Raw genomic sequence first — 25,187 nt, 5'->3', positions numbered from 1 at the left:
GTCTGGGGACCCTGTGTGATCACCACAGTCCCCAAAATGCATCACCATAAAGAGGGCACAAATCTGTACATAACAATTTGTATATATAGATGCAAATTTAGAAATAGCTGCAATCAGTTAAATGGGACACCCAGTACCTCTGGGGGGACAAGACTTTGACCAGGTGGTTTCTGGGAGGCTTCTCAGCCTGCTGCCCTGGTCCTCAGTGTTGATGAGCGACAGAGAGCCGCCTTACCTGGTTTTGCACCCAGCCCCAGCTCAGAATGGCTTGATTTGAACTAGGCATCCAGTACAACTTTATTTATTTTTTAATCTGTTCGCTGTTGGTTTTTTCAGAGTCTTCCGGTTTTCTGGCAGTTGTGCAGACTTTCTTTCTCACCGTCAGATTCCCAAATATTAATTTCATTATCCTGGTGCCCTAAATTATTAGATGCTCTGAGGGTATCTTCATGCATGATGCTAAAAGTAGGGCTGGATTATAGTGGTGCAATTGGAGAAATTGTACCTGGGGTTGAGACCTGCAAAGAGGCCTCAATGCCTGTTGTTTTGCTCTTAGTGTGCCTCAGACCTTCATCTCCATGTGTTGTACTATACTAATAGGCGTAATTCATTCATTCATTTTAAAAATAAAATAAGGTTTATTTAGTTCATGTGTTCCTTGGGGGAGAAGGGGACCCTTTTTTGTAGGTGGGGGGAAATGTCACCTGCACCAGGCCCTCAACCATCTTGGCTAAAATGCATATCTTTGGAATCTCATGTTTGTGCACCCAAGTGAATATTGTTGATTTTATTCCCACAAAAATGTGTGTGTTCAAGTGCAGAAACATTGCCTTAAGAAAAGAGGAAAAACTCAAATACTCAAGGCAGCTTTCATCAAAATCAGTCAAACTACAAAGTACAATACAGTGGTACCTCGGGTTAAGTACTTAATTCGTTCCGGAGGTCCGTTCTTAACCTGAAACTGTTCTTAACCTGAAGCACCACTTTAGCTAATGGGGACTCCTGCTGCTGCCACGCCGCTGGAGCACAATTTTTGTTCTCATCCTGAAGCAAAGTTCTTAACCCGAGGTATTATTTCTGGGTTAGCGGAGTCTGTAACCTGAAGCGTATTTAACCTGAAGCGTATGTAACCCGAGGTACCACTGTATGACAAGCAAGCTAAAACACTGCTTAACCAGCAGGAGAAAGGGCAGATTTTTTTAAAAAAAGGATTTGTGATGTCATCAAGGTTTCAAAAAGTCCCGGTTAAATAAATGAAAGGCAGCTTGCAACAAGGGTTTAAAAATATACATAAAATGAGAACCAGAAATAACTGACGATAAGCTGGAAGCTAATCAAGCAGTGTTAAAAATAACAGGAAAAACTATTGCAGGCAGGAGAAATTGATGATAGATCGCAGCTGATTTGAATTGCTGTTAAAGGCTCAAGCGAAAAGGTCAGATTGGCCGGCATCTAAAAGATGGTACTTGGCCTTGCAAGCCTGGCATTGCTGCAGAAAAAAGGCGTGTTGCGTGGTACCACCACCCTCAATTTCAGGGGCACAGTGCAACTGGTATTCAACTGGACTGCAATACCTAAAAGACCACCTCTGCTCATATGAACCTACACAGAACAGTTTGGATTTGATATCCCTCTTTATCACTACTCAAAGGAGTCTCAAAGTGGCTAACAATCTCCTTTCCCTCCCCTCCCCCACAACAAACACTCTGTGAGGTGAGTGAGGCTGAGAGACTTCAAAGAAGTGTGACTGACCCAAGGTCACCCAGCAGCTGCAGGTGGAGGAGCGGGGAATCAAACCTGGTTCACCAGATTACAAGTCCACTGCTCTTAACCACTACACCACACAGGCCCTGAGATCATCCTCTGAGGCCTTTGTGTGCCTTCTCCACAAGAGGTCCAGAGGGTGGCATCACAAGAACAGGCCTTATCTACAGCGGCTGCCAATTTGTGGCTCCTTCATTATACACCTTTATGCGCCAGGCAAAAACGTTCTTCTTCAAACAGGCCTTTGGCTGATTGACACTCAAGGCCTTTTTAAATGTGCTGTGTGTGCAGGGGGCTATTATGGGTTTGTTTTCGTTTCTTGTTTTTATTATGTATTTTGTATATTGTAGTTTTATGTTTACACCCTAAGATCTAGGGATAAAGGGTGGCATAGGACTTTAGTGAAGAAGATGATACATGTATAAACTCCAAACAGATGTTCAGCAGATATTTAGATCCTGCTCAGGTGCATTCACTCAGCACAGCTGTCTGCTTGTAGGACTACCGGGACTTTGGCATCCCAGTTGGTGGTAGAATCAAACCAAGGTGTTGGGAGCAGCTGGTACAGGAGTTCTCCACTCAACAGCCAGCTATGGAGACTGACAGACTGCAACAGACTGGCCAGGTAAAAGTAAAGGACCCATGGACTGTTAAGTCCAGTCAAAGGTGACTTTGGGGTCGTGACACTCATTTCACTTTCAGGCCGAGGAAGCCGGTGTTTGTCCAGACAGCTTTCCAGGTCATGTGGCCAGCATGACTAAACCGCTTCTGGTGCAACGGAACACCGTGATGGAAGCCAGAGTACATGGAAACGCCGTTTACCTTCCTGCCGGAGCGCTATCTATTTATCTACTTGCACTGGCATGCTTTCGAACTGCTAGGTTGGCAGGAGCTGGGACAGAGCAGCAGGAGCTCACTCCGTCACTGGGATTCGAACTTCCAACCTTCTGATCGGCAAGCTCAAGCAGCGCAGTGGTTTAGACCCCAGAGCCACCCGGGTTCCACTAGCCAAGGCAGCCCCACTGGAGAAGAAGAGATGCTCAATTAGCCAGAGGGTAAAGGCATGGCAAAGGGATGTGGGTCTAAACCACAGAGCCTAGGACTTGCCGATCAGAAGGTGGGCGGTTCGAATCCCCGCGACGGGGTGAGCTCCCGTTGCTCGGTCCCTGCTCCTGCCAACCTAGCAGTTCGAAAGCATGTCAGAGTGCAAGTAGATAAATAGGTACCGCTCTGGTGGGAAAGTAAACGGCATTTCCGTGCGCTGCTCTGGTTCGCCAGAAGCAGCTTAGTCATGCTGGCCACATGACCCGGAAGCTGTACGCTGGCTCCCTCAGCCAATAAAGTGAGATGAGCACCGCAACCCCCGGGTTGGCCACGACTGGACCTAATGGTCAGGGATCCCTTTACCTTTACAGGCATGGTGGGTGGAGCATTTAGAGTGGGGTTCTACATAAGGAGGGAGCTGGAGTAGCAGAAAAGGGGGGGGGAGTGCTAGGCTAGGGTCAATCTTTACCATAGCAGCTTAGGACACTGCATGGAAGGAAGGAGATAGCAGCAATTCTGGGCCCAGCCATCCAAGTGGAGAGTCACAGCGGGAAAAGCTTAATGTATTTGCACACCTGGTGATTGAGGGAATAATGGGGGGAAATCTGAAGATGAGAAGGGCCCTAAACTTATTCGAGTGAAGAGCTCACTCAGTGTTTTCTGAACCACTGGGGCCCTGAAGACCCCAGGAATCCATTGTGGGAGGGTGGAAACTGTCTCCCCCCCCCCCCCGGGTTATTCCAATGTAACAGTTTGTGCGAAGAAGTCCTCATTCAGCTCCAGGAAAGTTGCTCAAGTGCTGCAAAGAGGAAACAGGTCCTGAGAAAGCAGCCTGATGCAAATTTGATCTGGAACACCAAATCAAATTCCCCAGAGATTTCTACAGCGTTATTTGCTATCTCAGAATGAGCAGCGCACTTAAGGAATTTGGCAAGTGTTCAAGGTGCCATTACAAAGCCGGAGATCAAATCCTCAACTTTTATTTTGAGATTCTCCTCCTGCCTCCTTTTTAAGCCATTTCTTAAGTCTCAGAATGAAAATAAAACAATTATATCATACAAAAAGAAAAAAGAAAATCCACCAACAACATTGTATATTAAGATACAAAAGGTAAGCATTTTTTTCCCTTTTCTGTATAAAATACAAAGTTTGGACAGTACACTTTTATTCCACATGTGTATAAATATAACCCAAAGAATATGATTTCAGTATTCCTACCAAAATATTACATTTTGTTTTGTACAAAAGTTTACAAAAAGTTTCTATATATTTACAACCCAATACTGAGAAGAGTTCCTGATTCAATAATGCAAAATATAAGGGTAGTGCATTTTTTACTGTAATGATACAAAGAAGATATATAACGGTATAAAAAAACTGCAGGGTTTGCCTTTGTTTTCAATTCATTAAAAAACCCCACAACCCAGTGTTTCCCTGTTTTGATCACGAAGGTGCCATCAGTGGGTAACTTTTCTCACACGTGTCTTTCTGAAATAAATGGAAAGAGGCACAAGCCTGGGGCAGTTCCACAACTCTGGTTAATTTCAGAAGCAGAGGCTCAGAATCGGTTGTCTAGCATCTTTGAGCTGCTATGGGTCCGCAACCGGAGTGTTAAAAAGTTGGCTGGGGCTATGAGCCGCTCATCATTTTGATTACCCACAATGCCCCAGAACGATGCTACATTGGGAGCGTTGTCAATAATAAATATAGTGGGTGGCTCACTGCCGCAGCATCCCAACTGTCTTTTGCTGGATATAGTCTCAAACTATTGTCACAGTCATGGCTTCTCTCCAAAGGATCATGGGAAATTCAGTCTGCTAAGAGTGCTGGGAACTGTCTCTCTATGATGGGTGTCCCATCACCTCTCAGCATCCAGCAGTTCCCAGGATTCTTTGGGGGAAGGAACAAATTGAATCCCCCCCCTTTCAATACAGTATAGTCATACCTCAGGTTGAATATGCTTCATGTTGAGTGCGGAGCGCGTTACTTCCAGTTTTTGCCGCTCGCGCATGCGCAGATGCTCAAAATGACGTCACGCGCATGTGCAGCGAAAAGTGACACATACATGCGCAGACGTGCCGTCGCTAGTTACATTTGCTTCTGGGTGCGAACGGGGCTCCGGAACAGATCCCGTTCGTATCCAGAGGTACAACTGTATAAGGCATGGGTAGGCAAACTAAGGCCCGGGGCCTGGATCCGGCCCAATTGCCTTCTAAATCCAGCCCAGAACTTTGTTAGCCAGAACTTTGTTAGCCCCAGAATGGAAAGTACCAGAATTATCAACAATTGAGGAGTGGCAGATGAAGATGGTTGATTATGCGGAAGTAGCAAAACTGACCTGTAGAATCCGAAATCAGGAGGAAGCAAAATTCCAAAAAGACTGGAGTAAATTTATGGAGTACATAAATAATAACTGTAGAAATTTGAAGACTCTGGCAGGACTGAAATAAATCTTACGGTGGAGATGGGATTGGATGCAATAAGAAACTGTGGAAAAGTACCTGACCTAAGAAAACCTGTTGAAGGGAGGGAAGGACGTCAATGGTCAGCAGAGTGTGGGGAAAGAATGTGGGTAAATGATTGTTGAATTTTACTGTATTTTGTTTGTTTGTATTAAATTAAACACCAATAAAAAGCATTTAATAAAAATAAATAAATCCGGCCCGCGGATGGTCCGGGAATCAGCATGTTTTTCCATGAGTAGAATGTGTCCTTTTATTTAAAATACATCTCTGGGTGATTTGTGGGGCATAGGAATTCATTCATATCCCCCCCCCCTCAAAATTTAGTCCGGCCCCCCACAAGGTCTGAGGGACAATGGACCAGCCCCCTGCTGAAAAAGTTTGCTGACCCCTGGCACTGACATTTTGCGTGTGTGTTTGTACAGAGACGCTGGGATTCCCTTATGCAGAGGACATCCACTAGATTACCCCAGAAGAACAGCCCCACATCTGAGCCCTGGTTGGCTGGTTTAAAGTGGGGAGATACATGAAAACGGCTCATGGTCTAGGAGCCTGAAGGCTGTGGAGAGGATGCTTTCGGAGGTGAAAGGTAATGTAGCCAAGTGTCTTTGTGTTGGGATGGAGAGGCTAAATATTACACATTTCCCTGGAGCTAACTAGTTAAATCTTAGGCCCATATTCTCTAATCCTCAATCTATTTGGTACTCCGTATTTATTCTGCTCTATGAGGAAGAGAGTGGGCAGGCAGCAAAGCCACTTGGTAGCTGTCTTAGATGGAGGCATTAATATTTCAATAATCTGTCACAGGGAGCTGCCTCATTCCAAGGCCACATCTGCACTATACATCTATGGTGCCACTTTAGCCCCAGAGAATCCTGGGAAATGCAGTTTCTTAAGGGTGCTGAGAGTTGTTAGGAGACCCTCTTCTCCTAAAGAACTGCAATTTCCAGAGTTCCCAGGGAAGAAGGGTTTGTTGTTAAACCAACTAGACAACTGTAGCTCGTATGTGTGTGTCTCCTAACATTTCCCAGAACCTCCCCCTTTTTAAAAAAAACCTTTATACTTTTCAAGTTTTTACATTTCACTAATTTTACAATCATTTTGACATTTCATAGCTTGACTTCCTTCCTTCTCTTTCTGCGGTTCCTTAAATTTATTTTTAATATCTTCTGCATTTCTCAATTAACTTAATTTGCTCATTTATTCATCTTCTTTAAATATACACTCTTATGACGCTGCAGGTTATTAAAACAATCCTGCCAATGTTTTTATCTGTTTACAATTTATCTGTAAATATTCAATAAACCTTTTCCATTCTTTAATGTATATATAAAAATGTTATCTTGATTTCTTAATTCTTCCGGTAAGTTTTGCCATGGCAAATCTCCCAGAACCCTTAACAAATTATATTTCCCAGGATTCCTGGGGGCAGGGGGGAAGCCATGACTGTTAATGTGGAATCCGTTCTGGAAGTCCGTTCGACTTCCAAAACGTTTGGAAACCAAATCGCGGCTTCTGATTGGCTGCGGTAAACTTCCAAAAATAGTTCGCAAACTGGAACAGTCACTTCCGGGTTTGCGACGTACGGGAGCCAAAACGTTCAGGAACTAAACTGTTTGAAAACCAAGGTATTGCTTTTGTCTACACAGGCAATCTGTGGCCTTCCAGGGTTTCAGACAGGTCATTCTGCTTTCCCTGGCAGTGGCAGGAATAAAAGCTGTGACCCTCTCTATAAAAAGTATGCACTCGATCAATGCACTTTCCCGATTCCTCACAGCTGCTCCTGATAAATTAACTCAACAGTCTCAGGCTGGACGTTATCTGGGGTATACCTTTTCTTCTCTGTTCAAGATTTGTAGTTGCGTGTCCGCATGCCCAAGCGAACACCTACACAAGCTGTAGCCTACACAAGAGTAGGACAAGCAACCGACGTCTCCTCCTGTGCTCTTGCTTAGCTTTCTAGGTACGAAGATGGGCCTACACATTTTGAACGGGTGCAGACACCTCTTTGATTTTGCTCCTCATTGTGGACCACGAGGAACCCCTTCAACCATTGGGAGAGCAAAGTTTGGTTGTCTTGAAACACTCCAAAGAAACATTCCCTCTGAAAAACTTTGTGGAGTGCAATCCTGGCTTTCGGGTCTTAAAAAAACAAACACCACTACCACGGCCACCCGCTCTGTGAGTTTGCAACCGCCTGCTCCTCGGCCTCAGGAGTGGCCACCTAGGATTTCATCAAGGTTGATGTCCTTCATCCAGTCGTCGTTACCCGGCTCTGTTTTTAACAAAGAATCGATGAAGTCTGGGTCGCTGTTGAGTGCCGGCCCCATGCTGTCACCTTGCTGGTTCAGAAAGTCAAACGCCAGGTCGCTGGTGTGGTCGGTTCCCTGGTAGGCCCTGGCAGAAGCCTGGCTACTACTAGATGGGAAATGGTTTGACAGCAAGGAGTTCGGCCCTGCCATGCTCACCCCCGGTGCATTTAAGTGTGGCACTGTCTGAGCCCGTACCTGGCCAGGCCTTGCCCCCAGGGATTTTGGCGCCCCAGCCGCTTGCCCATTTAGAGTTTGGTTCATTTGGCCCGTTGGTGTTCTCATCTGGGGGGTGGCCAGCTGGTTAGGAGCAGGCCCCATGGCGCGCTGGGGAAACTGCTGGTGGGCAGATGGGCGCTGCAGCGGCTGGTTTGTATAGGGGCTGCCGGTGGGGAAAGGGGACCCCACGGCCTTGCGTGTTTCCTGCTGCTTCGTTCCTGTTTCTTGTGAGGCCCAGGTCTGAGCTGCCGAATTGGAGTTGACCATGACGTTCAGAGGCCTTGATGCAGAAGAAGTCCCTTGGTTCAAGCTGAGTTTGCCTTGCTGAGAGCTGATCCCGGTCCCGCCGTCATACGCCGACAGGCTATTATTACTGCCTTGCCCCGGAGGCCCTTGCCGAGATGCTCCCGAATTGCTTTGCTGGCTGGGGATCATTTGGTTCGGGTTCCTGTGCTGCGACACTTGGCTCGCGCCTGATGCAGCCACGCTGTACGCGCTCGGTTGGCTGCAAGGAATGTTCCCGTAGCAGACCATGTGGCGTGTCGTCGGGAGGGAAGGCATTCTGGCTCCGTGAGTGGTGGTCAAAAGACCGGACGCCTGCGGCGAGAGGCTGGGCGTTGAAATTGAGTTGGAAAAGCAGAGGTTGGAGCTGGCGCTCACGGCTGGCGATCCACCTGGGAAAAGGATGACGGGAGGAGAAAGAAAAATCTCTTATCGATCATCTAGTTGTAGGTTCTGAACAGGACCCTTGGGCCAGAGCATCCATGGGAAACCCTCCCACCAGAATCCCATCACAACCCTATCGGAGGAAAAGGAGCACGACTCTCTGGACATTTCTCTTAGCCCTGCCAGGTCCTTGGAACATGAGAGAATTATGTGTTGGTCCCTAAGCATCATCATCGTCATCATCACCATCATCATGGTGTTGGGTTTCCCCAGCCACTCTGGGCAGCTCCCAACAGAATATTAAAAACTCAATAAACCACCAGACATTAAAAACTTCCCTAAACAGGGCTGCCTTCAGATGTCTTCTAAAAGTCAGATAGTTGTTTATTTCTTTGACATCTGATAGGAGGGCGTTCCACAGGGCAAGCGCCACTACTGAGAAGGCCCTCTGTCTGGTTCCCTGTAACCTCACGTCTTTCAGTGAGGGAACCGCCAGAAGGCCCTCAGCGCTGGACCTCAGTGTCCGGGCAGAACGATGGGAGTGGAGACGCTCCTTCATGTATACTGGACCAAGGCCATTTAGGGCTTTAAAGGCCAGTACCAACACTTTGAATTGTGCTCGGAATTGCACAGGGAGCCAATGAAGATAATTTAGAACCGGTGTTATATGGTCCTGCTGGCCGCTCCCAGTCACCAGTCTAGCTGCCGCATTCTGGATTAGTTGTAGTTTCCGGGTCATCTTCAAAGGTAGCCCCAAATATAGTGCATTGCAGTAGTCCAAGCGGGAGATAACCAGAGCATGCACCACTCTGGCGAGACAGTCCACGGGCAGGTAGGGTCTCAGCCTGTGTAACAGATGGAGCTGGTAGACAGCTGCCCTGGACACAGAACTGACAGTCCCATCAGGAAATGAGAGCACTCGTCTTCCGCTGCTGGGTTGGGACCCACTACCAGGTTGTGGCCTGAGCTAAGGTGGGCTGCAACTGTACTACCACCACCATACAAATATATGCTAAAAGGTTAAGAAATGGGACTGCAATATAAGACTGTACTAAGAGCCTGCTGGGTCAGGTGAATGTCCATCTAGTCCAGCACCCTGTTTTCACTGTGGCCGACTGGATGGCTGTGGGAAGCTCACAACCAGGACCTGAGCACAACAGCTCTCTCCCCTCCTGCAGTTTCCAGGGGCCGAGGTCCCTTCGGGCCCCCAATAAAATATTTGAGGAGGACAGCCACCCCAAAGCTAATGGGCATTGCCATTCAAATGGCATGTGTGTACTGCGTCACGTGATCCATTATGCATGGTGGGCTTACCTGGTCCCTCCCCAATGTTTTATTCAAGTTGGCACCCTTGGTTTAACTTTTATCTGAGCTGAATCCCTCAAAGTTCAGCTTTGGTGGATGTCCAATGAGGCGCAGTGACTGGCCCAAGGTCACCCAGTGAGCTTCAATGGCACCCTGACCACTTCACCATTCTGGCTAGAATTGCCTCCTCCGCCGTTGGAACGAAGCAACCTTCCAGACGTAGCAAAAGATACCAAAGAGTTTTGGAGTCTCTTGAAGCAAAGCTGGAACATGTTGACTCGCAAGCCCTATATTCTTTGGGTAGAGACGTGAGTTGCCTAAAAGGGCATCGCGGTTGGGACATTGGTTTTCTATCTCACTCCAAAGACAAAGTTTCCTTTTCCCTCTCCGAACTGCTTGCTATTTTTAGCACCCTCCCCCCTTTTTTTGGCCACACTGATTTAGACCAGATGGGAAGAAATTTCACTCCAATTAACATCGAGCAGAAAACATTACCAGACCTTCGATACCAAGAGCAGTGAGTCAGTGATACTGGGGGATGTGTCGTTTTTTAAATTCACGCCCAGGAATGACAATCAATGCAAGGGGTGAGGCCTACAGGCCCCCACTCTGAGATAGGGAGGGCAGAGGATTTAGTTCAGTCTGCATTTCCAAGTTCATCGACCTTATTCGCTACTCCCAGACTTACACACAGAGTGGAACGCAGCTAACAATCTGACTGCACGCGTCTGTTGATTTTGCAATACCGTTTCAGTTAAAATAAAAATGCACATATGCATATTTGGGTGGAAAAGGCGTGCAAAACCAAAGTATGGAGGCTGGGGGGTGGGGTGGAGCCAGTGCAAACATTCCTGCATATTTTTATAAGGTCTGAGTAGGGTTTACCAGTCCTGGCTGCCAGACAAGCACCCTTAGTTTCAAACAGATGTCCGTCACATGCACCCTTTGTAAGTGGGGCAGGGAGACTTCTTCTGCCTGAGGGCTGCATGTCTCAGGGACAAATGCCAGTGGTGGGTGGGTGGAGCGAGAGGCAAAAGCGAGCCGAGCGATGGATGCAAATTTTACCTTTGCACAGTAACTTAATTTCTACACATGCATGCACATCCCTCTCTATCCTCCAGCCAGAGTGTTATGTACTGAGTTGAATAGGATCCAAAATGCAGCAGTCTGATTGGTCCTAGAACAACAGGATTTAGAATGCAGCAGTCTGATTGGTCCTAGAACAATAGGGTCCAGAATGTAACAGTCTGATTGGTCCACAGGAGCCACCCAATCCAGCTCCAGGTGGAAGTGAATCCGCAACCTGATTGGCCTACAGGAGAATCCCGGAATTAGCCAATCACGTGGGCCCCATTGTATAAATAATGTATATAAAGCAGACATTCTGGGGGAACTTCCATTCCTCCTCACCACTATGAGCTGAATAAAGAACATGAAATCCACTCTCGACTCCGAGTATATTTCACACACCATTAAGAGGCGGGGGATACTTCCAACCTAGGAACCCATTTTAAATTTCCTCAAAACGACCTCCATTTTCAGGGGCGGCGTGTTTCTCAATACATGCCACCCCTGAAACAGCAGGAGGGGAGAGTGTTGTCCCACTCAAGTGCTGCTTGTGGACTTCTTGCGGGAATCTGGTTGGCCACTGTGAGAGAAGAATACTGGACTAGACGGGTCACTGGCCTGAACCCAGAGACAGGTGGGGTTGCAAACTGTTGGTGGGGCAGAGGGCTACATTTCCCATACAATGGAACCTCGGAAGCCGAACGCGTTTGAACTCTAACGTTTCGGCTCACGAATGATCGAAAACCGGAAGTGATTGTTCTGGTTTTTGAACAACTTTCAGAAGCCGAATGTCTGTGTGGTTTCCGATTGGCTGCAAGACACTCCTGCAGCCAATCGGAAGCCGCGCCTTGGTTATCGAACTGTTCCGGGAGTTGAACTGAAATATACTCAGAGTCCTGTAGTGATTTCATGCTCTTTATTGCAGCTTGTAAAAGAGTGACTGAATTGCCCCTCAAACCTCAGGCTTTTATATACATTATTTACACAATGAGTCCCATGTGATTGGCTGATTCTGCTTCCCTCCTGGAGCCTGATTGGTCTTTCCCTGCAGGCCAATCAGTTGTTGCATTCTACGACCCTACCAGCCTAATAGGCTGATTAACTTCCTCCTGGAGCCTGATTGGTCTTTTCCTGCAGGCCAATCAGTTGTTGCATTCTACTTGCCTATTGTTCTAGGACCCAAGCTTAGTACATAACACGAACGGACTCCTGGAACGGATTAAATTCGAAAACCAAGGTACAACTGTACTCAAAACCAGTTGAGTCATTGGCAGTTGTCCTCTTGTTTAATGCTGCCTTCAAGCGTGTTTACCTGAATACTGATGTGTTTGCTGCATGTTGACCGGGTTCCTTCTTTGGTCTTTATAATCTGGCGGGGGCCTCGTCGAGTGCCGGTTCAGCTGATCTTGCGGAGTCATTTTCTCCTACAGGATTAGAAAGAAAAGAGAAGGTGAACCCATTTTCTCGGATAGCCAAAAGGCGAGCGACGTGAACGCAGCTCAAATGGCTTTTGTATTCAGGGGAGACTCCTGCGATGCAGGTTTCAAGGCCATGGCACAGAAAGAAGCATGGGGAAGTTTTGCAGATGTTTCTGACGTGCAGATTCTGCCACCTTCCCATATGACATCAGGGAAGGGTGTCAGGGAACTGGTTGGGTCAGCAAAGAGAGGATCAGGGTTGTGTATAGTGACGCTTTAAATGTTTGATTGCGCTTTTTATATTTTGCTGGAAGCCACCCAGAGTGGCTGGGGCACCCCAGTCAGATGGGAGGCATTTAACTAATAATAATAATAATAATAATAATAATAATAATAATAATAATAATAATAATGGGACGCGGGTGGCACTGTGGGCAGTATGGGGATAATAAGGCTGGTCTACCTTGTAAGGTAGGGGATGCGGGTGGCGCTGTGGGTTAAACCACAGAGCCTAGGACTAGCCAATCAGAAGGTCGGCGGTTCGAATCCCCGCAACAGGGTGAGCTCCCGTTGCTCAGTCCCAGCTCCTGCCAATGGCGTTTCGGTGTGCTGCTCTGGTTCGCCAGAAGTGGCTTAGTCACGCCGGCTCCCTTGGCCAATAAAGCGAGATGAGCGCCGCAACCCCAGAGTTGGCCACGACTGGACCTAATGGTCAGGCGTCCCTTTACCTTTACTACTACTACTAATAATAACAACAACAACAACAACAACAACTACTACTGTTGGCTGTATACTTCAAATCTAGGGAAAATTCTAGAGAATACAAAACTTGAGACAAAACTATATGTGATTCTAAAGGAACAGTTACCAACTACATCAGGTTTTTAAAGTTTTAATTATAAATGTAGTGGGCCTCCCTATTTTCATCAAGACATAGGGAGAGAGAGGGATTGGGGGGGGGAGAGGAAATTTTAACCCTTCCACCCCCAGTCACAATTCTAATGAAAACTGCATCCCCAGTGCCATTATTAGCCTTAGAAAAACACTCCCCTTGCTGCCATTATTCTGGACAGAATAATGAACCTATACCCAGCAATTGTGTTCTAAACACTACACACGATTATTTCAGTAACCTTTGCAACAGGGATCATGGAACTGTAGAGTTGAAAGGGACCCTTAGGGTCATCTAGTCCAACCCCTTGCAATGAGGGAAACTAAAGCATCCATGAGACATGGCCATCCAACTGCTACTTAAAAACCTCCCACCTCCCAAGGGAGTCGTTCCACTGTCTAACCCGAGGCTCTCCAAATGGTGTTGAGACGCCATCTGCCACCAGCCCCAGTCAGCATGCCCAAGGACAAAAACAACTGGTCCCCTATCCATGCTTTACAACAACCTTACAAGGTAAAGTAAAGGGACCCCTGACCATTAGGTACAGCTTCCGGGTCATGTGGCCAGCATGACTAAGCCACTTCTGGAGAACCAGAGCAGCGCACGGAAACGCCGTTTACCTTCCCGCCAGAGCGGTACCTATTTATCTACTTGCACTTTGACATGCTTTCGAACTGCTAGGTTGGCAGGAGCAGGGACTGAGCAACGGGAGTTCACCCCGTCGCGGGGATTTGAACCGCCGACCTTCTGATCCTAGGCTCTGTGGTTTAACCCACAGCGCCATCCAGGTCCCTTACCTTACAAGGTAGACCGGCCTTATTATCCCCATACTGTCTGCAGATGGGGTACAAAAAAAGAGAGGGTGGCTTGCAGAAAGCCAGCTGGATCTGGGACTTTGGTCTTCTGGCTGCCAAGATCCATGCCTACTTTTGACATACTTGGCAAGGCTTCCCTGCTAATGCCCCCCCTTCCCCAAAAAAGGGAGAGGGGAGAAGCCAGCAGCACGAATTGGCTAAAAACTGGTTTTTCAAATGCCGTAACTCTCCCTCTCTTCCCCTCTCAGCAGATTGTCAAAAGGAGCTCTCTCTTCCTACAGAAGGAAGGGATTTTCGGCCCAGCTCTGCAGTCTGCGAGAGGTTTCAGTAAGCAGAGAAAGTGTCGCCTGAAGGTATGCAGGCACTGAGCATGGGTGGTCCCTGTGCGCTGCCAGCATCTGCTGAGGAAGGAAATGGAACTTTGCTGCTGTGCGCCAGCAACTTGGCTGCCCTGTAACCTGCTTTCCTTATGGCTGAATGTACAGCCTTCCCAACCGCCCTGTGTCAGGCTGCTAACTTGCACTGAGGAATCACTGCAAGGTTGGAAAGGGGAGAAAGGACCAATGCTGGTGGCAAAAAAACCAAACAAGCACAGGCTCCACATGCAAAAGGTGTGGCAGGTTTAATTCCTTTGCATCCCCAATTCAAAGGACCTCCAGGCAACTCCGCAAAGAGCCAGGAACCAAAGGAGCAGAAAAGACTTTCTATGTACGCAGCGACAGGCTCACAGATGCTACTAGCCCAGAGATGGAAAGAAGACAAAGTCCCTACAAGGGAAGAATGACAAACTAAGCTGTTGGATTATGCCATAATGGCAAAACTGACCGGAAAGCTCAGTAACCAAGAAGAGCAAAACTTCAATAAAGAATGGGGAAAGTTCATAATTTACTTGAGAGACCACTGTAAGCAGATGAAAACATTAGCAGGATTGCAATAACACTTGTAATGTAGACGATATTAAGGATAAACTGGAGAGATATAAAATTTGGACGATGAAATAATACGCAGTTGAAAAGGTTTATAATAGGACCCATGGAGGGGAATGTGGGAAATCGAGAAATCTCGAAATATGGATATGTATTTTGTGTTGTTATAACTCTATACAGTACTTGTAAAATCAATTAAAAATTATTTCAAAAATAAGAATAGAAATACAAGACACTGGGAAGTGTTGAAAGGACAAAGCGGAGGTCTGACTCAGGATATGACAGCTTTGCATTGCGCATGAAGTTTAATCTAGACAGCACACCCCAATCTTTACACACTCACTGGCTGCGGTTTTGCACTACTCTAAATCCATGGGAGGGTCTGTTGTGGGAATTGCACTTGTGTGCAATTGGTGCAGGGAATCTATTTGCATTTTTACAGTCTGGATTGGGACCCTAGCATAGGGCATGGGGGTGGGCCTCCAACCCTCTGCCACCCACTGTGTTCCTGATCAAGAAATGGCGCCCCACGCTTGCAATCTGTGTTGGAAAAAAGGCTCCCATTGGAAAAACAAAAGCTCCCATGGAAAACAAAAGCTCCCATTTGCTCCTGTGGGAGATTCCCTCACCCTCCAAATACAAGCAGAGCAGGTGAAATGGGCAGACTAAAAATGGCCCAGTAGCTGTTTTCGCAATACCAGCTTCTGAATTCTACATGACACTGATTTACATAGAAAATAAAATAGGGATTCTGAAAATTTACTGCTTCAGTTAGTATCTTTTGTTGCTGCTGCTGCTGCTGGTGCTGCAGAAGGAGTTGTTGCTTCAACTGCTGATTCAGCAGAGCTTGCTGAGGTGAGTTCATGTAGCCGCTCGCAGCATTTGGATTCGTGCAAGCGTTTGACGTTGGATTGGGGCCTGCGCTTTGGCTCAGCACGGAGTGTTGATCCTGCAGAAGAAAAAAGAAGGAAAAAAGAGGATGCTAAAGGCTCGCAAAGATGCACATGGGCAAAAATGGAAAACCAGGGCTTCCTCAGGCTTTTGGAGGCTGATTAAAAGATGGGGCCTTCTTCGTTCAGCCGTGGGACGGCTGCAGCAGAAACGCGGATGAGGAAATTAAGAGAAGCAAGGGAAAATTACAGGACTACTCCTGTGGTTGCAGCAGAAAACCTTGGTTTTCTAACAGGAGGTTACAGGAGCTCAAAGGAGAGCCGCCATAGCTGTTTGTAGAAATAAGTGTGATTATACGGCAGTGGCTACATCAACAGAAACCATCAACACAGTTACTGCAGCATGACCCACTTCTGAAACTTTCTTCTCTGTGGGATGGAGAACTTATCTGTCTATTTGCTATCCTTTTGCTCTCCTTTTCGCTGAGGTCCAGCACCGAGGGCCTTCTAGCGGTTCCCTCATTGTGAGAAGCAAAGCTACAGGGAACCAGGCAGAGGGCCTTCTCGGTAGTGGCGCCCGCCCTGTGGAACGCCCTCCCACCAAATGTCAAACAGATAAACAATTACCTGACATTCAGAAGACATCTTAAGGCAACCCTGTTCAGGGAAGGTTTTATTGTGTGGCATTTTAGTGTATTTTTGCTCTCTGTGGAAGCCACCCAGAGTGGCTGGGGAAACCCAGCCAGATGGGCGGTGTACAAATAATAACAAATAAATAATAATAATAATAATTATCATCATCTCTCATCACAGTGATAACTTGGGTTACAGACACTTCAGGTTACATACGCTTCAGGTTACAGACTCCGCTAACCCAGAAATAGTACCTTGGGTTAAAAGCTTTGCTTCAGGATGAGAACAGAAATCGTGCTCTGGCGGCGCAGCAGCAGCAGGAGGCCCCATTAGCTAAAGTGGTGCTTCAGGTTAAGAACGGACCTCTGGAACGAATTAAGTACTTAACCCGGGGTACCACTGTATTTGTCTCAAGCCATTTCCCACTATTCCTCCCAGCTCTGCCGACACCCCATTACACTCTAGCATGACCCACAGACAGAGCTCAAAGCAGGGTTGTGCTTGATGGTCACTGCCAAGGATCTGAAATTAGGGTGCAATGTGTATCTGTGCCCAGAGACTGTAACACATCCCAAAAGTACTAGAATTATAGAGTCAGAAGGGATTGTGTAAATCATCTGGTCTAGCCTCCTGATCAATGCAGGATCTACTAAGCAAGATACAACTTTGGCTTCCCCAACAGGTAATCCCAGTGCTTCGCTAGGCAACCTGTAGCATTGCTTGTTGTTTGTGTTAATTAATTACCCGCCCTTCACCCGACGATCCCAGGGCAGGTAGCAACAACTCAAAAACAACATTATAAGCCATTTAAAAATCACAAAAAAAATTAAACCACAAAAATATATTCTCTCTCTCTCTCTCTCTTGGTCACACTCTACCGTGACCAAGAAACAGAACCATGGACAGGGCTAAGCAGTTAACAAGCAGCTCACTCTAGTCAAGGAACCTTTAGTTCTCAGTGGCTTCCATTCAATTCAATGGGACAAACGAAGGGTTCATCCACACTTCCTCAGGTCCTGCTGATCCCCCCTGGAGAAAACTGCTCTTTTGCACTCAGTTGGAACAAATGGAAATTCAGGGTTTTTCCAGATTGACATTTGCTCCAATTTAGCACTAAAGAGTGGGTTTTCCATGGGAAAGGAGCACGGTGGGGGGGGGGGGAACTGACAGACCTGTGCTTTATAGTCATGGGACAAGTGGGGATGAGCCCTAAATGTCTCACAGTTGGGGAAACTGATGGAACGGGACAAAACTGACCTCCTGGTCCAAGCAGTGACCAACAGTGGGCTCCTTTTGTCTCCATCTAATGCTGCCCCTGAATCAGATTTGAAAAGTCCATTTTCAAAGAGGAACCAGTACAGATGGGTACACAGCAGGGGTGAGAGCAATTGGTTAAAGAGACGTTTTAAAAAGTGGGTGACTGATTAATCTTAGGTTGCAAGATATTTTAAGGTTGCTGTTTGCTAACTACCGGCCTCCTTAAAGTATTTTGAAAGGAAAATTATGGCTAAACAGATTGGCTTTGCATTCCATTTCCAAACTACGCTCTTCCTTTAATATTGTTGTCTTTTTATATCCAGTAATGGGATTCATCTGGTTTCACTTTGCACAGACAGTGCAGATGTCCCCCACTCACTGCTCTGAAGTTTATGGCAAAACTAAGGAATAAAAATGATTTCATTTCTCCAGAAACTACCGCACTTTGCTTTTTTCATATAAGCTGGGCAGCACACACACACACACACACACACACACACACACACACACACACACACCTCTCTGGCCCTGCTCCTCCACATGGCTCACATGCTCAGCTCATAACCACCAGAAGCCATATATTCAGTATTGTGGGTCTGACTTGGTGGAGCTCCCTCCTGGCTAAGACTGAACCAGCCCCCAACTCCCTGCTGAATTTTAGGTGTTTGACAAAGAACTTTCCATTCCAGTAGGCATTCAAGGTCCTTTTCTCTCTTTATGATAATTGATTTTATCCGTTGCATATGCTTTTTTGTAAAAAAAAATTTATGTACACCGCTTAGAAACCTTGGTGATTAAGACATATATCGAAGCCTGTGAAATAGATGGCGGATAGTTAATCAGGACCCCAGAGAGAGAGTTGCGTCCTTTCTCAAGCTCCAGATTTGCTCTTGCGATCACGTAGCAACAGCAACGGCAAAGCAGCCCTTCGTCACCAGCCTTGTCAAGCTTTGAAAGGCGGACAAAGGTTGGCCGTGATGAATCATGAAGTGGTGTCTTGTTCGCTTCTGCACGTGCTCAGTGCAGCCTCCTGCCGGGGCAGTCTGACATATTTCCTGTCTGGGCTACAGGGTCCCCATGCGCGATCAAACAGGGCTGCATTTATTTTATAAAATGTCCACAATCCACGGCGACACACGCTTCTGAATTCCCGTTGGCCAACATTTCATCACTTTCTCTGGGTGAAAGTGTCTGAAAGCATGAAACATAGGAATACAGGGAGTTGCCTTGTACCAAGTCAGACGACTGGTCCATCCACCTCAATATTTCCTACACTGGCAGCAGAGCCAGGGAGTCTCTCTTAGCCCAACTTGGAGGTGCCAGAGATTGAACTTTGGAGCTTCTGTATGCAATGCAGAGGCTCTGCCAGTAAGCTACTAGTAAAGGGACCCCTGACCATTAGGTCCAGTCGTGACCGACTCTGGGGTTGCGGCACACATCTCGCTTTATTGGCCGAGGGAGCCGGCGTACAGTTTCCGGGTCATGTGGCCAGCATGACTAAGCCGCTTCTGGCAAACCAGAGCAACACACGGAAATGCCATTTACCTTCCCGCTGGAGCGGTACCTACTTATCTACTTGCACTTGACGTGCTTTCAAACTGCTAGGTTGGCAGGAGCAGGGACCGAGCAACGGGAGCTCACCCTATCACGGGGATTCGAACCGCCGACCTTCTGATCGGCAAGTCCTAGGCTCTGTGGTTTAACCCACAGCGCCACCCGCGTCCCTCCTAGTGAGCTGCTACCTGCCCCTAAATCTTAAAAGACAAATCATGTGCTTTGCTTAGTGTCTTCTTCAACATGCAGGCTTATAACTGGTGATGATCTGTTTTACTTTCTTACGAAACTGGGGTGCAGCAAGCAAGGAGGGTTTTAACTACTTTGCCACCAAAAATTCCCAGTCCCTGACGCTACTACTTCCTGAAAGACAGCAGGTGGAAATGGTGGCATCAGAGAGCAATTTCTGATTGAAAAATTAAAATCTCCCTCCTCACTGAACCACGCACCCTATCTGGGTTGAGGGCTACATGGCTGACTTTGAGATATAGCACTACAGTGGAACCTCAGTTCCCGGACGCCTCCGTTGTCGTACATTTCAGTTCTCGAATGCCAAAAACCCAGAAGTAAATTGTTATGTACTGAGTTGAATAGGATCCAAAATGCAGCAGTCTGATTGGTCCTAGAACAACAGGATTCAGAATGCAGCAGTCTGATTGGTGCTAGAACAATAGGATACAGAATGCAGCAGTCTGATTGGTCCACAGGAGCCACCCAATCCATCTCCAGGTGGAAGTGAATCCGCAACCTGATTGGCCTACAGGAGAATCCCGGAATTAGCCAATCACCTGGGGCCCATTGTGTAAATAATGTATATAAAGCTGACATTCTGGGGGGAACTTCCATTCCTCCTCACCACTATGAGCTGAATAAAGAGCATGAAATCCACTCTCGACTCCAAGTATATTTCATAAATGCTTCCTTTTTGAAACGTTTTTGAGAAGCCGAACGTGCTACACAGCTTCTGCTGAGGGCAAGAAGCTCTTGCAATCAATGGGAAGCCACACCTTGGTTTTTGAACGGGCTTCCGGAACAGATTTCGTTCGAGAAACGAGGTACATCTTTATCTGTAAACACATACTTACATTCTAGGGATTGATGCCCCCGCAAACTTTGTTTGCCAACCCCTCTCCAACCTCCACCACCCCTCTCCCACCAAAGCCCCCTACCCTTAGTCCTTGCCCAAGCCTTTTCCCTCCCAAACCTCTCCCTTTTCTCACCAAACCTCTGCAGCTCACCTGTGCCACTCCTTGCACAGCCTGTTACACCACAGCAAGCCCAGATACCTCATTGACTCTGGCCACCTGTGCTGCTGCACCACACCCCTTGCTCCACCTGCCCAGTCACTGCAAACCCAGCTTGCTCGCTGCCACCACCTGCACTGCCACACTGCTCCCCTGCTCAGCTCCCACCCACTGCCACAATCTCAGCTCCCTTGCCATTCCAGAGGAGGGCAACCAAAATGGTCAAAGGCCTGGAAACGATGCCTTATGAGGAACGGCTAAGGGAGCTGGGCATGTTTAGCCTGGAGAAGAGGAGGTTAAGGGGTGATATGATAGCCATGTTCAAATATATAAAAGGATGTCACATAGAGGAGGGAGAAAGGTTGTTTTCTGCTGCTCCAGAGAAGCGGACACGGAGCAATGGATCCAAACTACAAGAAAGAAGATTCCACCTAAACATTAGGAAGAACTTCCTGACAGTAAGAGTTGTTCGACAGTGGAATTTGCTGCCAAGGAGTGTGGTGGAGTCTCCTTCTTTGGAGGTCTTTAAGCAGAGGCTTGACAACCATATGTCAGGAGTGCTCTGATGGTGTTTCCTGCTTGGCAGAGGGTTGGACTCGATGGCCCTTGTGGTCTCTTCCAACTCTCTGATTCTATGATTCCTCATGCTTGCCCATGCCACACTCCTGCTACAATTCTACGAGTCTATTGGTCACAGGGTTGTGGCCAATGTCGGTCTTACTCACCACAGGTAACACAAATAACAGATCCTTTGCCTTATACGTTGAGTACAACACAGTTGGCCGGGACCCACAGATCTGCATGATATTTGCGTTTGCTGGTGACGCACAATTTAACCATAAGTTAATTAATGGAAATGCATTTGTGACTGCTTAGCAAGACAGGATTCTAAGCAGAAACGAAGAAAGTCTATAGACTTGATGGCAGGATTTAAATAAACATTCACATCATTAGTACAGTGGTACCTCAGGTTACATACGCTTCCGGTTACAGACTCTGCTAACCCAGAAATAGTGCTTCAGATTAAGAACTTTGCTTCAGGGTGAGAAGAGAAATCATGCTCTGGTGGCACGGCAGCAGCAGGAGACCCCATTAACTAAAGTAGTGCTTCAGATTAAGAACAGTTTCAGGTTAAGAACAGACCTCCGGAATGAATTAAGTATTTAACCCGAAGTACCGCTGTCTTAGAAAATGTGTCGAAGATAGGGAAATAATATGGTGTACTTATTTTCATTTTTATGTTTAGATGTTATTGTATACTATTAGTATTTTTTCTTTTAGGAGGTAGCAAGGTGGGTGAAAGCAGAAACAAATCAGAAGTGGAAGTTGGGGGAAGCCTAGGAGGGGAGGGAGGAAGGAATGAACAGAAAATGTTATGGATATGAGATGTATGTAATGAATGAAAAAGAAAACTGAATAAAAATTTAATTAAAAAAACAAAAACAAACAAACAAGGATGGAATTCAATGAGCCAAGTATTAAAACACAAACATCCCTAATTAAAATATGTAATAGGAAGAACCCCATTGAAACCGTGCGGTAATTAAAACAAAAACTCAGGATAAGAGTTTGACCGACCTAAACGCCATTTTAGGTCGGATCTGGGGGCTGCAAAACCTCAGATAACGTTCCCAAAAGGTTCCTTGTCTGAGGTTTGGGAAGGCCTCCACGAGGCACAGATCCAACCGTGATCCCCACAAAGTCACCCCTCTGACTTGGCAGAAGCTTCCTTGCGGAGGCTGCCAGAGCGTGGCTGTGTTGTCTGTTGCGGCCCCTCGCAAATTGAGGTGCGTTCCTCCCACAAACTCAGAAGAAGGAAAGACCCACTGCGCTGGGAAGTGGGGTGGAGAAGAGCCCAGCTTTCTGGGTATCCCTCTCCGTGGGAAGTCAATGTCCCAATTCCACCTTCCTAGAGATTTTTGTTTTTGTTTTGCAATATGCTTTTTCTTTATCTATCTCAAATATTTTAAAGCTGCCCCTCACCAGAGAGTGATATCAGGGCAGGGTACCATAAGATCGAGGGATGCAGGTGGCGCTGTGGTCTAAACCACAGAGCCTAAGGTTTGCTGATCAGCAAGTCGGCGGTTCGAATCCCCGTGATGGGGTGAGCTTCCATTGCTCAGTCCCTGCTCCTGCCAACATAGCAGTTCGAAAGCACGTCAAAGTGAAGGAGATAAATAGGTACCGCTCCGGTGGGAAGGTAAACGGCGTTTCCGTGCGCTGCTCTGGTTCACCAGAAGCGGCTTAGTCATGCTGGCCACATGACCCGGAAGCTGTACGCCAGCTCCCTCGGCCAGTAAAGTAAGATGAGCGCCACAACCCCCAAGTTGTCTGCGACTGGACCTAACGGTCAGGGGTCCCTTTATCTTTACCATAAGATCAGTTAAAACCAAGGAATATAGAAAGCTGAGTCGGAACACTGGTCCTTTGCTGAGCCAGACCAAAGGTCCTTCTTGTTCCACAGTTTGCACCAGCGATGGAGAATCACAAGCCCAGGAGCCAAAAGAAACCCTCCAAGTATTTTGATCTGGACCTTGCTACTTCTCAGGCCACACTTTTCCCAGCCTTGCTTCAAAATCCCCGAGAGTGTATTTGCCTGGCTGGAATATGTCCTTGATAATGATTCTAATATCCCAAGGGCTGTCCCACGGAGAATGGGGCAAGATTGTTTTCTCCTGCTCTGGAGGGAAGGACTTGAACCAATGGCTTCAACTTCAAGTTACAGGAAAGGAGATTCCGACTAAACACCAGGAAGCACTTTCTGATAAGAGCAGTTCGACAGAGCTTCCCTCGCGAGATTGTGGACTCTCCTTCCTTGGAGGTTTTAAAGCAGAGGCTGGATGGCCATCTGTCTTGGATGCTTTAGCTGGGATACCTGCACTGCAAGAGGGTTGGACTAGATGACCCCTGGGTACCTTCCAAACTTTGCTAGTCTATGGTTCTCACTTGCCTGGGTGGAGGACAGGAAGGGCCACGCTTGGTTTGTTTTCAGTTGTTAGTTTGTTAACGTCGCTAATATTGTTTTGTGGATTATGAGTGCTTTGTGAACCTTATAACGTGACTTTTGTTGTGGTTGTGCTGCTTAGCTTATTTTTTTAGTTGTTTTGTTAATAGTGTTTTATAGAAAGGGGTTGTTTTGCTGATGACATGTAATTACTACCGGCGGATGGTTGATTATTCTATGTGATTCATGTTGCAACTGCGGTGTTCTTATTATTGTTATTGCGTGTGAGCTGCTTTGTGAGTTGTGTCAGTGAAAAGCAGCACAGAAATATAATTTTAAAAAACGTAATGAAATGATACTTGTGTGTGTGTGAGTAGGTGAACAAGAAAGGAGCGGAGAGAGAAAGAAAATATTCTGACACTGTCATGTTCTTAAGAGATTAAAGTAATCTTTTATACGGCACGGAGGAACTGAGATAGAGAAGGGAAGATTACTCGAGCCAAGAGTAATGTATGTTTGCATGAGTCAGTTGTTTCATTTACACTGCCTCTTTGCCATAATCACGCACAATTTCTTCCAGGGAAGGGAGAAAATGTGGCTGAAAGGAATTGTCTTTTAAAAAGCGGGGAGGAGGAGGAGAGCGGGACGTAAAATTATCTTTCCCACCTTACAGTAAATAAAAAGATATTTGAGGCCTGATATAATACATGCCTGGCTGGTGATTGTCGTCTTTTGCAGAGTTTGGAAATTAACAACAGAAAAAGTTGCTCGCTTCCCTCTCTCCTTTCAGTCACCCCAACCACAGGTATGCATGCCAGCGTTTCATTACACATTCTTCTCGTGCTCAAGGCCTGACAGTGAGATCATATCTACATTTTGTCCTGCTGAGGCCATCCTTGGTTCGTTCCAGCAATCCAAAAAGAGGGGTGGGAGGGAGAAAAAACAACAACACGGGTCAGCAGTTATTCTTAGGAATTGTGTAACTGTCGGGCACCCAGAGGTTTTACATTGTGCCATCTTTCTCCTCGCATTGTGAGGAAAGGGCAATCATTCAGTGAGAGAGAGTACACTGGCAGTACTCGGTTTAAGAACAGCTCTGTTTACGAACCATTCGGTTTACAAACTCCGCAAAACCGGAGGTAGTGTCCCGGTTTGCGAACTTTATCTCAGTCTAATAACGGAAGCCGAATGGTGGAAGGGCACCGGCGGCGGGAGGCCTCATTAGGGAAAGCCCGCCTCGGTTTAAGAACGGTTTTGGTTTAAGAACGGACTTCCGGAACGGTTTAAGTTCGTAAACCGAGGTACCACTGTTCATGCTTTCAAATGCAGACGATACCAGGTACAATACTTGGGCTTTCCGCGTAGCACGCTGGGTTTGAATCGTCAGTGTAGGAGCCCAGGGGTAGGGAATCTCAGGGTCAGGGCCAGCCCTACGATGAGGCAGAGTGAGGCAGCTGCCTCAGGCGGCAGTTGCTGAGGAGCGGGAGTGGCCAGAGCTATGAGAGCCCTGTACCACCTGCAACAGCCTGCTGCCCTCAAGTGCAGTGGAAGACATTGTCCTTTCACTAGTATTGGAGTAAGGTTCAACTACCAGTCCAATTGGCTTCCGTGTGTGCCTTGGGGAAGGGCGCCATTTTGTCCACTGCCTCAGGCAGCAAAATGCCTTGGGCCTGCCCTAATCAGAGGGCTAATGTAGCCCTCCAGGCTTCTCTGCTTGGCTCTTGGGACTCTCTTGCCAAAGGGTGAGCCTGCAGTAAATCACACCGTTCAAAGCTGG

At 47.0% G+C, this 25,187-nt stretch overlaps 1 protein-coding gene across 1 annotated transcript in view; it reads right to left on the bottom strand.

The window, feature by feature from the left end:
* Positions 1–5,135: 5,135 nt before the first annotated feature.
* The window catches only part of MAML2 (mastermind like transcriptional coactivator 2), a 141,007-nt gene continuing 120,955 nt past the window's right edge, over positions 5,136–25,187 (bottom strand). The window contains exons 3-5 of the mRNA XM_081909604.1: positions 15,652–15,837; positions 12,150–12,261; positions 5,136–8,472 (exon numbers count right to left, since the gene is read on the bottom strand). Coding sequence (XP_081765730.1) covers positions 7,481–8,472; positions 12,150–12,261; positions 15,652–15,837 — 1,290 coding nt within the window. The 3' untranslated portion in view covers positions 5,136–7,480. The remainder of the gene's footprint in view (positions 8,473–12,149; positions 12,262–15,651; positions 15,838–25,187) is intronic.

The sequence above is a fragment of the Podarcis melisellensis genome (genome assembly GCF_964234715.1).
Source record: "Podarcis melisellensis genome assembly, chromosome: 4".
Lineage (NCBI taxonomy): Eukaryota > Metazoa > Chordata > Lepidosauria > Squamata > Lacertidae > Podarcis > Podarcis melisellensis.
The sequence above is the reverse complement of the archived record's forward strand: the minus strand, read 5'-3'. Positions and strand labels throughout refer to the sequence as shown.